The sequence below is a fragment of the Myxine glutinosa genome, chromosome 7, assembly GCF_964187855.1.
Source record: "Myxine glutinosa chromosome 7, kmMyxGlut1.1, whole genome shotgun sequence".
NCBI classification, from domain to species: Eukaryota; Metazoa; Chordata; class Myxini; order Myxiniformes; family Myxinidae; genus Myxine; species Myxine glutinosa.
In genome coordinates this window covers 80,875,661-80,889,510 of record NC_136267.1, presented here as the reverse complement: position 1 = coordinate 80,889,510, position 13,850 = coordinate 80,875,661, and the positions used below count along the sequence as shown (strand labels likewise).

Genomic DNA, 13,850 nt, shown 5'->3' with positions numbered 1-13,850 from the left:
GGCGATATCGCCGGGTGCCAAAGGTGCCCCGGCAATGCCTCGCACTGGATGTTATTTATTTATTTGGCATGGGGGCGGTGTACATTGAATGTATCTGTTCTTGTTTGTTTTATTTATATGTAAGCATTTTAAATGAAACTGTAATCATCATGTGCAATGTGCATTCGTGTTCATAACATTTTGAAATTTTCCCTTATGAATCACGAACCGCACGGAGCCTATCTCCTTTTCTCCATTGAAACAACTAGGGCATGCCCGTACTATATATATATCTAAAATTATATCCCCCCCCCTCTATTTACATGAAATGGTTTGGTCCATTCGCAAAGCCAAAGCGAACGGCTTGCGAGTACGGTGACAATCCCCCCCCCCTCTATTTACATGAAATGGTTTGGTCCAAAGCGAACGGCTTGCGAGTACGGTGACAATCCCCCCCCCCCCCCCTCTATTTACATGAAATGGTTTGGTCCAAAGCGAACGGCTTGCGAGTACGGTGACAATCCCCCCCCTCTATTTACATGAAATGGTTTGGTCCAAAGCGAACGGCTTGCGGAGTTTGGTAAAGAAATCGCCATAGCGTGCACAAACGCGCAGGAAAGCGAAAGAATCGCAAATTAGTTTTAATTAGTTTTAAAACATAGTTTAACGCCAACATAGCGCCAACATAGTTTGCCAACGGGAAATAAATGAATACGCTCTCAAATGTGCCGTCCGAGGCAGAGTCTGTTCGCCACGTTCGGCACACGTGATAGCTCGCTGCTCTCTGATTGGTTGAATCGTTTTTTGGACATAGCTCGGTAACTACTTCTCCGATTAATATGAAACCTTGAAAAGGCACATCCTCAGGTCCCCAGCAATATATCTGGCAAGTTTCAAGTATATCGGACCCGTGGTTGTCGAGAAACAGCGGTCACAGACACACAGAGATTACTGGAATTATAGATAGACTAGGACGTGCCCGTACGTGGGTGCCCGTTCGGAAAAACATTCCAAACCGCGTGGCAGTAACGACCACAGAACCCCCCCCCCTCTATTTACATGAAATGGTTTGGTCCATTCGCAAAGCCAAAGCGAACGACCACAGAACCCCCCCCCCCCCCTCTATTTACATGAATGGTTTGGTCCATTCGCAAAGCCAAAGCGAACGGCGAACGGCTAAATCGCCATAGCTCGGTAACTACTTCTCCGATTAATATGAAACCTTGAAAAGGCACATCCTCAGGTCCCCAGCAATATACCTGGCAAGTTTCAAGTATATCGGACCCGTGGTTGTCGAGAAACAGCGGTCACAGACAAACACACACACACACACACACACACACAGACACACACACACACAGAGATTACTGGAATTATAGATAGAAGATGACCCGACATGTGTGAACTCGTCATTCACGGCATTCTTCAAGAATGTATCTGCCGCGAATGTCTGGATCCCATTGTATATATATATATATGTAATTTATTTTTTTTGCTTCCTTTGTTAGGTCACGGCCATGTTTTCTTCGTATTGTTTGCATGATTTTGTTTGTTCGTAGCATTAACTTTTATTTGTGGTGATGCAAGGCAAGTGAAATAACAGCAGGTTTACTTTAATTTGTCTGTTTTTCTCAGGCTGTCTGAGGGACCGGCGATGCAGACCCCCACAGATTTGCATTGATGGTAAGTTCAGAGAAAATTTTCACTCCTATGAACAAAACCCAAAACTTTCTGGAGACTTTACTTTTTTTTCCATATGTACGTGCATTGTAGATAGCTTTTTCAAGCTGGAGCCTCCTCGAGCTAATCTTTTTAGCAGTTTACTTGTGTATGTATGTTTGTATGTATGTATGTATGTTTGTATGTATGTATGTATGTATGTATGTATGTATATATGTATGTATGTATGTATGTATGTATGTATGTATGTATGTGCCCAATAAATACATATAATACATACATACATACATACATACATACATACATACATACATACATACATACATAGACAAGTTGGTTCCCGTTTTGGATCGGGTTATTCAGACCTCATTAATATATCATCAATATTGTTTACAGCTGCAGCAACATTTAATTCGGGATTGTAACAATGCAATGATGCGCCAGATTTGATCCTCATTTCTTTGGGAAAGGCCATACAGGAGCATGCGACCTCTCCCCTCCTTTCACTCAGTTTTGGCCCGTGGAGATTGTGGACACTATGCATATTAATTTCCATTCTGCATCCGGAATATAAATATGTAAATGCAATTGATTATATTCCTGGCGGAGAATCACCTTCAGAGACAGGTGCACAAGGCTCAAGCTAAGCTCCGCCCTCCCCACCGATGAGTGCACCTAACATACAATGCTTGATCAGCCAAAGCGTCATTATTTTATGTTTTTACATGAATTTGATGAAGAAATAAAATATTTTATTGTGATGTTAACCTTCGATGTGTAGAGGGGTCAATATACGAAAAAAACTCACGTAACCCCCAAAAAATTGATACAAAAGGTTTTTCAATGGATTCTGGTACCATTGGGCATGCTAAATAACACACTAAAAATCTAGTAACATCTGACTTCCGGAAAGGGGTCATTTTCAAGATGGCGTCCAAGATGGCCGCCGGGAGCTTAAAATGGCCATATCTCAATTATTATTCAACCTAGAAAGGTGGTTTTGGTGTCTAACCCTAGGTTTTAGGGCCCAAGGAATCCAATTGAATCAATAAAATTACCATCAGTTAATTATTTATTGACAAGTCCAAGATGGCATCCCAAGGTGACATCCTGATCCACTAAAATGGCTCTGTCGAATAGTAGTCAACCTAGAGAGATTTTTTCAGTGTGTATACCTCGGTTTAAGGCACCCAGAAAATCATCAAAATTACTTAAATAAGCACAAAGTAATCAGGTAATCCAGTAAGCCAGGTTTACCAGCCCATTAGGCATTTGTTGTCTTATACAGTTAGTCGCTATTCATCGTCATCCTCCGACTCCTCTGGAAGAAACTTGTTATGTGGATTGTCACATTCTTCAAGTTGGCACGGTCCACAGGCAGTAGTACATGGTAGTCCATATCGTCTACAAGAGCAGCGGAGTGTCTTACAGGCAGTGGAGCAGTTACAATGAATGACCTTCAAGAGACTGTCTGGAGCAGCGTTCATTCTTGACATAAGTGGGACAAACTGATTATCCTGCAGGCTCCACCCCCATTTCATGGCATCCATACCCTCTTCTTTTTCCATCCACACCATGATCTGGTAGTACGCTCTACGACAGTGAAGTTTGGTAGCAGATTCAGTTGGGGGCAGACGTTCGGGTGTTACAAAAGACGAAGCAGAGACAACCTTCTTGCTGAAGGTGTTATATCGCATTGTTGCAAGGGAATCTTTGCACTTGCCACCAAAGAGGATAGCCATTACTCGGCATCCAAGGTCATCGATCACCTCTGTGGTCTGGTTTGGGATGGTGAATGTGGTGGCACAAGACCGAAGGACAGGGTCTCCTTTTACAAGCTTCTGGAAAGCAGGCTTTTTGCCAACACCAAAAATCCGAGAAGTCGTGTCACAACCAGTCATGGCATGGATGAATATCAACTGAGAACACATGTCATGTCCGAGGATTTCTTTTAGATGGTTGATGTCATACATTTTAAAACTGCCATCAGCTTTGGACTTGTCTGATCTGAAATAAAGGCTCTTACTGTCTCCCTGCGCATAGTAAAGGAGTAAAACAAGGAGATCAGTATCTTCTCCAATCAGTGTAGTGGTGTGTAGAAGAGATGCCTCCACTGCAGCCTTTACTATATCTACGTCAGCATCTCCAGGTGCATTGACCACAGTGCAATACCTTTCTCTCAGTTCATCACTTATCATCCCGATCAGTCTCTGGTAGTGGTGTAGACACATTGCACTCTTATCTCCAATCTGAAACACACACTTGGTTCATTAGCTGGTGAGTCGGAGGATGACGATGAATAGCGACTAACTGTATAAGACAACAAATGCCTAATGGGCTGGTAAACCTGGCTTACTGGATTACCTGATTACTTTTTAAGTAATTTTGATGATTTCCTGGGTGCCGTAAACCGAGGTATACACACTGAAAATATCTCTCTAGGTTGACTACTATTTGACAGAGCCATTTTAGTGGATCAGGATGTCACCTTGGGATGCCATCTTGGACTTGTCAATAAATAATTAACTGATGGTAATTTTATTGATCCAATTGGATTCCTTGGGCCCTAAAACCTAGGGTTAGACACCAAAACCACCTTTCTAGGTTGAATAATAATTGAGATATGGCCATTTTAAGCTCCCGGCGGCCATCTTGGACGCCATCTTGAAAATGACCCCTTTCCGGAAGTCAGATGTTACTAGATTTGTAGTATGTTATTAAGCATGCCCAATGGTAACAGAATCCATTGAAAAACCTTTTGTATCAATTTTTTTGGGGTTCAACCATATATTGACCCCTCCAGTGTGAATATAATGTGGTGCAGCAAATTTCAGGAAATTTGAATGATGGTTGTCCCTAGAAAAGAAAAATTATATCGAACACACTCACACACACATGCACACACATGCACACAGATACACACACACACATACAAACACACATACACACACACGCACACACACACGCACACACATGGACATACACACAAACACACACATAAACAGGCACACACGGAAATACACACAGATACAGACAAACAGTGACATTTCTAGGAACAGCCATTATTCAAAGAAAGATGCAGAATGGTTTCATATGATCATTTCTTGTGATCATCCCTATGTTGTTTCCATACTTTTTGGCGTAGCGGGGGGGGGGGGGGGGAGAGGGAAAGCTACCCACCCCACCCCCCCCCCCCCCCAACTCCCCCTCCCGCGAATACCTCCTCAGTCCCTAATTTTTCTCATGCGTTGAACATACATTGGTTATGATCAAGTTTCATCGAAATTGTGTGTGTAGTTTCTGAGAAGAAAGCAAATACCTATTTTGGGATGCCACCCCCCTCTCCCCCAACCCCCTAGGGCCTAGACACTCAAAGGGGCAGATTTTTCTTAATACCGTGAACAAACTTTCGTACAGTACGGGTGATTAAGGTTGTGGTCAAGGTTAGTCAAATTTGTGCGTGTGTCGTTTCTAAGAAAGCAAATACCTATTTTGGGATGCCACCCGCCCCCTCCTCCCCCCCCCCCGTCCCCCCCCCCCTTGCCCCGTAGACGCCCAAAGGGGCAGATTTTTTTCATTCCGTGAACAAATTTTGATACAGCCATGGTGGTGAAGGTTGTGACAATGTTTCATTGAAATTGTGTGTGTAGTTTCAGAGAAGACTGCAAATACCTATTGGGGGAAGGGGGCAAAACATGGACCCACTTTGAGCCCCCATCGACTTCGATTTTCTTAGCCGCGTGAACAAACTTCAGTACATCATGGGTGATGGAGGTTTTGGTCAAGTTTCATCGAAATACTGTGTGCAGTTTCAGAGGGAAAAAGCAAATTCATATTTTGGGAGCTCAAACCTGGATCCACTTTGACCCCTGGTAAACCCCCTTCGATCCCGATTTTTATGCCTCCGCCGACAAAGTCGACGGAAGCATTATGTTTTCGGTTGTCCGTCCGTCCATCCGTCAGTACGGGCTAAACCTCGTTTTTCTCAGCAACCATATGTCCTATTTAGACGAAACTTTCAGGGTCGGAGTGACACCCATGCAGAATGTTTTTATGATAATTTGTGACGTCATGGGCCACGTGGTATGGCAACCATCTTGGATTAAAAGGAAATAAGGAAAAACATATTTCTCGGAAATCGATGATTGGAAATATATGAAAATTGACACATTGTCAAGTATTCTTCGATGTGATACCTGTCATGGCTGGTGAAAATGTGATACTTGAAAACAGCTGAAGGCATTTAAATCAAACTTTTTTTATTTTTAGGACAGTGAACGAGGGCATCTACCCGTTGTGGGACTATTACGGAGGCATATTGGCAACACAGTCGCATTGTTCTAGTTTTTAATGCCGTGAACAAACTTTAGTCACAACATTAAAAAAATATCATTTGTGCCAAGTTTGGTCACAATTCCTTCAGCGGTTTCGGAGAAGAAGTTGCATGTGTTTACGGACGGACTGACGAACAGACTGACGAACAGACTGCCGACGCGCCATCACATAAGATCCCCTGAACTTCATTCCAGGTGAGCTAATAAGGGATTTCTTGAGGCATTGTATTTCTGCTGATCCCAGCGGGCTAACGGCACCGCCCCCACCGGGATGATTGGCAGTCATAGTCCCGCCAAACCGTCGGATCCTGTCCTATTCTTTTACAAAGGAATGTACGTAGTTTTCCATACTTTTCATGGAATCATTTCAAGCTATTAAATTACGATACCAAAGGATGTTGCACGAAGTCCTTTCCTGTTTCAGCATGCAATGCCCCTGTGCACAAAGCGAGGTCCATACAAAAATGGTTTGTCGAGATCGGTGTGGAAGAACTTGACTGGCCTGCACAGAGCCCTCACCTCAACCCCATCGAACACCTTTGGGATGAATTGGAATGCGGACTGTGAGCCAGGCCTAATCGCCCAACATCAGCGCCCGACTTCACTAATGCTCTTGTGGCTGAATGGAAGCAAATCCCCGCAGCAATGCTCCAACATCTAGTGGAAAGCTTTCCCAGAAGAGTGGAGGCTGTTATAGCAGCAAAGGGGGGGACCAACTCCATATTAATGACCATGATTTTGGAATGAGATGTTCGATGTACACACATGGGTTTGATGTTCGGGTGCCCACATACTTTTGGCCATGTCTTGTATATATTGTTGTGGATATGAGGATTGTGTTTTTTAAATTGTTTTATTGTGGACCCTCCTTCCTCCAGTTGTGTATAAAGGTCAAAAGGGCGTCCCGTAATTAGGTCATAAACAATCATGTTTAGCCAATCATAGATTTCCTGCTTGTTGGTAGTTATTTCCTTATTCTGTGTATTAGGCTAAGGATTTGTCTTCCATTAATTGACACTCCATTGCACCGAATTCAAATAAATAGATCCCCTTTCATTTTCATTTAATAAAGCCTCAATTGCCAACTGCATTCACCGCGACTCCATTAGCCACGTGGTAGGCTTGGAGAAGAAGGGGGAGGAGCTGCCGAATCCTGGGCGTGCCGCCCATCGTCATCAAGGGTGGAGCCAGAGGGCCCGTGCCGACCAATCAGGGCCGAGGCGAGCTCACCGATGGGCGTGTCCTGGAAGCCGGCGGCTTGATCGCCGGCGGGGTTATAAAAAGCGCGCGCGGAAGCCTTTGAGGGAGTGATGAGAAGGAGTCGAAGGTGGTTGCGTTTAAGTGAGAAGTGCCAAGAAAGAGTTGCACCAAGGATCGCTGAAAGGAGAGTCAGAGATACGGCAGAAGAACAAGTGCGAAGTGCGAAGTGCCAAGAAAGAGTTGCGCCCCACCAGTAGTTTGGCTCCACCAGCAGTTTGGCTCCACCAGCAGTTTGGCTCCACCAGCAGTTGTGGCTCCACCAGCAGCTTTGACTCCGCCAGGGTGCACGTATCGCGGCAGCCCGCACGACCGCAGCTAGGGCGTTGACGGCGGCTGCTGGACGTGCCGATCGAGGAAGGGCGGCGGCTGCTGACTCCTGGGCTGACCGTGCTCCGGTTCGAGTGGAGCGTTCCTCTCCTTCCAGTCCTTCCATTCCTGCCTGCAATTTCCCCATTCGTGTGAGTCCATCTTTTGTTAGTTCTGTCCAGGGTATAAGTTAAGCCTGTGTAGATAAGCTAGCATTTTCACTGTGTCTCCTTGATTCCTTCTGTCTTTATTTTATTATCCTTCCTTCTTCCTTGGTTATTTTGGTCCTGTAAATAGCAAATAAATCATATTCGTATTTCAAACCCTTTTTGTCTTCTTCTTCTTCTTCACATCCGTCGTCTTTGTCTTTTCCCCATTGAATATCTGTGGCACGATTTGGCCCACGTTTAAGGAATCGGGTCTTAGTAATTGTTAATAGTTCGGGCCGCGGCCGCCATCCGCTCGGCAAATCAACATCTTATCCGCGGTCCGTAACAATATATTTATTTATTTATATATATATATATATATATATATATATATATATATATATATATATATATATATATACATATACATACATACATACATACATATATATATATATACATATACATATATATATATATATATATATATATATATATATATATATATATATATATATATATATATATATATATATATATATATATATATATATATAGATACACTACAGGGTCCCCCCTTTGCTACTATAACAGCCTCCACTCTTCTGGGAAAGCATTCCACTACATGTTGGAACATTTCTCCAGCCAACGCTTGGCATTGCGCATGGTAATCTTAGCTTGTGTGCGGCTGCACAGCCATGGAAACCCATTTCATGAAGCTCCCGACGAACAGTTTTGTGCTGACGTTCCTTAAGAGGCAATTTGGAAATCGGTTGTGAGTGTTGCAACCGAGGACAGACGATTTTTACGCACTACGTGCTTCAGCACTCGGCAGTCCCGTTCTGTGAGCTTGTGTGGCCGACCACTTCGCGGCTGAGTTGTTGTTGCTCCTAGACGTTTCCACTTCACAATAACAGCACTTGCAGTTGACCGGGGCAGCTCTAGCAGGGCAGAAATTTGATGAACTGACTTGTTGGAAAGGTGGCATCCTATGACAGTGCCACGTTGAAAGTCACTGAGCTCTTCAGTATGGCCCATTCTACTGCCAATGTTTGTCTATGGAGATTGCATTGCTGTGTTCCTGATTATATATACCTGTCAGCAATGGGTGTGGCTGAAACAGCCAAATCCTCTAGTTAAAAGGGGTGTCCGCATACTTTTGGCCATGTGGAGTATGTATGTATGCATAAATCTGTAATAATAAAAGGCAGTGTCTGTCTGTCCATCCGTCTGTCTGTCTCCTCCATAACTCCAAAACCATGAAACCCAGTGGTTGATTAACGAGTTGCTAATAAGAAATAAACCCGAAAAAGGCTTACCAATATGGCGGCCTGCCATCTTGGTCAGCCCACTGCCACTCACTGGGTTCTTAGGCTGCCATTTTGTTTCGGCCTACTCAAACATACGTTACCTTAAAAACACGATCGATTATCATTACATAATTGAAGCATATCATCAAAATCTGGATTCAGATATGAGGATTGGATGCTGTAGACTAAATAAATGTCCAAATCTGGAGTGAAATCTGACAAAATTTACCATTTCTAGCGATTTTTAATATGACCGCAAAGCCGCAATGAGCCGGCGAAGCCAAAGCCTCTATTGAACTTTTTCGCAATTGTTGATGCATACTTCCGCATCCGCAAGATGGCGGCCTCCATGGAGCGATTTGGTGCGTCAAAGCTTCGAAATTCTCAAAGAATCCAGCAAAATCTGGCTTTTCAACATAATACGCGTTCATTCACAACACCTGCTTCGCCGGCTATAACTAAGTTTATATGCATTTATTTAAGCAAGGCTGTTTTTCTCATTCTGGAGTTGTTGCTTTTTTATTTAACCTAATAATAATTTTAACTTAATTCATACTTACATGGGATAGGGTGTCACTCCATTGTATCTGCGATCTGATTTTAAAATTCCTTCGCCATTTCAACCAGAAGCAATCAGCTTGCTATCGCTTGCCAAGACAGCTGTTCCTTATCACCAATTTTGTTGGAGTGCTTGCTGGAGTGCTTAAGCCACTTCGCGAGGGCTCTTAATTAATCAGTCACAAGGCCGGGGAAGTTTAGTTGTGTTACAACACCCTTTTTGAATATGATTATTTTAAACTTAATTCATACTTCCATGGGATAGTGTGTCACTCCACTGTATGCACTAGAAGGTGGCAGCCTGTTAAAAAAAAAATGCAAAATACAAACACTGTAACGGTAGCTCTAGCCGTCTGATGAGTGCCTGTAGCGAGGACGAAACGGTGATTTTTGAAATTTATATTTAATACAAACAAATTTATTTGTTCATATTAAATACAAATTTGTTCATAGCACAAGTATCCAATAATGAATCACAATGTTCACAGCACAAGTATCAAATAGCACAAATATCCACAAGTAATCACTAATGTGTCAATAATCCTGACTGCCAGAGTCATCGTCATCGTCAGCTGGTGGCAGGTTCGGTGTAGACATCGTCTCTTGATGTGTGAATCATGTGTGAATGATTGTGTGTGATCACACAATCATCATGTGTGAATCGTCTCCAATCGCCGGCGGTCTTATTGCAGTCTTGCGGACGTCGGAGTAAACCGCCATCCGGGCCCAATGCAGTCGCCGCGATCCGCCATCAGTCGTAATCTAGCCGCCAGACTTTCGCCAGGCTGCCGCCGTGTATCCGCAATGCAGTCGTCGTCGATCTTCAACAGTCGCCATCCCACTCGGGGCGAGGTCAGTGCTTCGTCGCAATGCAGTCGCAATGTGGCCGCCTGCAGTCGCCATACTGCCGCCTGACCATATTTGACCGCCCAAAATCGCCAGTAGTCGCCGAAAAATCTTGATCGCCGGCAGTCGCCAGTAGTCGCCAAAATATCCACCTATGTGTGACAGGGGCCTTATTATTATAGTAAATCTAATCGTAACACTAATCCCTTTGTAGTGACTCCAAACATACCAGAGGTTAAATACATTCACGTGAAAAAGTAAGTGCACCCCATGTACAGTTTTGACTTTTTCAACATATTTCAACATACAGCTATTTGATCTTCATTTCAACAATATTGATAGATAAAGGTGATATAATATAACAAATATCATGAAACATTTACATTTTGTAGTCCATTGTATAATTTAAATAAACATAAATGCAAATTTCGCATGTACTCCTGGCTCTGGGGGGTTGCTTGTGTACATCTCTCTTCTACGGCCAAACTTTTGATTTTCCTGTTCTATATGTTGAGACCCTTGGAAAAAATCTGGGTAACACTCCCAGATCAAGTACGTTTTTTCTGCACACCCCAATACGTGATTATGACTTGAGGCCAATTAGCCGAAATAGCAAAATTCAGTTTTCATGGAATAATTCAAGAGTAGGCAGCTTTAGATTCAAATGTAACATTTATTTATCATGTTTAGACATAACTAACACATTTTTAGCATGGTTCAATACTATAAACTGTCTTTTTTAGGGGAAAAAACACGTCATTTAGCTTCTTTTTCTCCAAAAATCACTTTCAGTTTGAAAGGCGCTCAAAATCCGATCACCTCTCATACACCCAATTATGTAGATAAAGCAACCAAAATTTGTCAGAAGCTTCCTTATGAAGCCCTTTAATAATTCCATGCATCATATTTATGATTCATTATATTGTATAGTGACAGTGGGGTCAAATGTTAACAAAGGTTACCCCTACCCCAAAAAGCGGTATAAACCAAAATTGGTTAAATTGGTCTAACTTTAGAAGTAAGTGTGATATTCGGCTGATTTTGGTGTCTATGTATGGGTTTTTGATAGCAAGCTATTCATTGGAACCATAATCAACCCCTTTTGAATATACCTAATTTGCATAATTTCAAAATGGCCGCCAAACACCTCCTGGCAATGATGTTGACTAAATTTCGCTCAAAATTCAGCTTAAGCAAAACTATTACACTTACATAGCTTAAGGATTCATGAATTAAAATCATAACATGTCCACAAACCCAATATAACTGTCATAACAAGGAAGCGCGTGCTGTCAATTACCACCATTTACCACCCGTGCAACTTCAATACATGTACTCTTTATCAAGCAACAGGATTCTTGCAGGCATCAGGGGAAGCCTTTTTGCGATGACAAAAATTTACACATTTGACTATGGCGGTCCTACAGGGGCATGTTGACCTGGCACACTTAGTGCATGAACAGACAACTGTCCAATGTGATTCTAGAGTTTTCCACGTTGTCTCAGGTATCAGCTGTTCCTTGTCATGCGTATAACCACAATCCTCTGGCTTAAGTGCGATCACATTTTCCGAATCTTGATGAAGCTCCAAAGCATGCATGATATTGTAGGCATTGAAAAAGCTACGCTTCATATGTGGCAGGAGACCTTGGCTGGTTGGTGGCAGGTTGTGATGAGAACTCCCTTTGACATGATGGAAGATCTCCGCACGCAAGTTCGAAAATTTCTTCGCATCGCTTTTTGGTTTCAGTACTTTGACCAAGTAGGATTCTGCATTCTTGATCAAAGGCTGAGAAAGGGTCGGCAACCCTCCAAAGTGCTTCAATAACTTTTCTGGCTCGGCATTCAAGGCGGCTTTCTTGGTCCCAACTTTGCTAGTGATATCACATCTTGTAAGACTGTGTACGGCAGGAAGAACAGCACAGAGTTGACATCCGATGCGCTCGAACAAGGTATGAAGGGGCACATACCGAGTGCTATCTCCAACTCCAGCTCGTACCCACAGCTCCTCTAGGTCATGTTGGAGAAAGACAGGCATGTGGTGGAGCAAGGCAACAACTACATCAGTATCATTGGAGATGACAACACATATTTTGTGTCCTTCTTTGAGCGCGTCCAAAACATGAAGGAGTATGCGAAGATCCGCCTCTTCAAATGTGGATTGAAGGTGTACCAGTGCGCTCTCATCTCTGTTGTGCATTTTCATACATTTCCAATCCTTGTTCTCTCTGGTCACCTGTCCGAGTACAGTTGGGTACTGACCGGTATTTGCAATATTTGAACGAACATGGCTGTAGATCAGTTTTTCAAGGAGAAGTTTGTTGTTGTTGGAAGGCCAGAATGTGTTCATATCCTTAGGTAGTGGTGTTGATGGCTCTATTGAAGTATATTCGATGGGTAGAGTGTCACTTCGCCTTTTCCTCTCGCTGTCCTTCACTGATGGGTCATCAGAATACATGTCAAAGACATAGTCAGTCCGCCCAAACCGATGATATATGGCCGAAAATGACATGAAATTTGATAGAAGGTCATTGAATTTGGAGAGTTTCGTAACATTAACCTTTCGGATTGTGGCCATGATGTCAACTACAAATGATGCGTCTTTCCGATGACTATATGTAAATTCTTCCGGTTTTAGGTGCATCTCCAACTCCTTCAGTAGCTGGCTCTTTGCTGGTTTAGTCATCATTCCTGCATCATCAAACAACACTGGGGAGGGAACAACATCGTACTTTAAGAGATCATCAGTGGTGAGGCCACGCTCCCGAGCTATTTCTATGTTTCTCTCAGCGATGTTCATCTCCTTCACTGTCGTCTTGGTAGTCTTCTGTGGCTTCTTTCGAAGAGTTTTCATCGTCTTCAAGTTTGTGCGGTGAATGATACTGCTTATTCGTTCAGTCTTGGTGACAAACCTTTCCTTTCTGAATTTCAGGTACTTCTCTTTTCCTTTTGAAAAGGCATTGAGCATGTCAGTTTTTATATCATCGGACATAACCTCTTTTGTCACAAAGTTTTGTAGTGTTTTGGAAGCGTCTAGAGACAGAGGGGACCCCTTCTCTTCAATGAATCTCATCATCTCCTGAATATGTCCTTCTTTGTGGTTCGTTGTGGCTTGAGATGATTCGTGGTGGCTGTAAGTCTCATGTGTCCTGTCAATCACATCACTGTATTGCCGATGTAGGTTCTTCACTGCCATCATTTCATGGTATATTAGGTCCCACTGGGCGACATACTGTTTTTGCTTTGCATGTCCAATGACTCCATCGCTGCACTTAGATGAAAGGTTAATGCTTTGCTCTAATTTCTGGTCTCCTCCAACAGCGGTGAATCGGCCGGGTATCTCTCTGATTGAAAAATTGCCTTTGGCAAATTGTTCATGAACTGATGGTGCAGTCTCAGGTAGACGTCGCATGTCTTCAAGGTAGAGA

The 13,850-nt window shown here is 43.1% G+C and overlaps 1 protein-coding gene across 5 annotated transcripts in view; it reads left to right on the top strand.

Moving 5' to 3' along the window:
* LOC137431352 (receptor-type tyrosine-protein phosphatase N2) overlaps positions 1 to 13,850 on the top strand; it is a 261,049-nt gene that overhangs the window by 97,319 nt on the left and 149,880 nt on the right. For all 5 annotated transcript variants that reach the window (XR_010985252.2, XM_068122588.2, XM_068122587.2 and 2 more), the window contains exon 2: positions 1,615 to 1,662. Coding sequence is in view for 4 of the 5 variants with exons in the window: in XM_068122588.2 (XP_067978689.2) it covers positions 1,615 to 1,662 (48 nt within the window). In the remaining variant the exon portion in view is untranslated. The remainder of the gene's footprint in view (positions 1 to 1,614; positions 1,663 to 13,850) is intronic.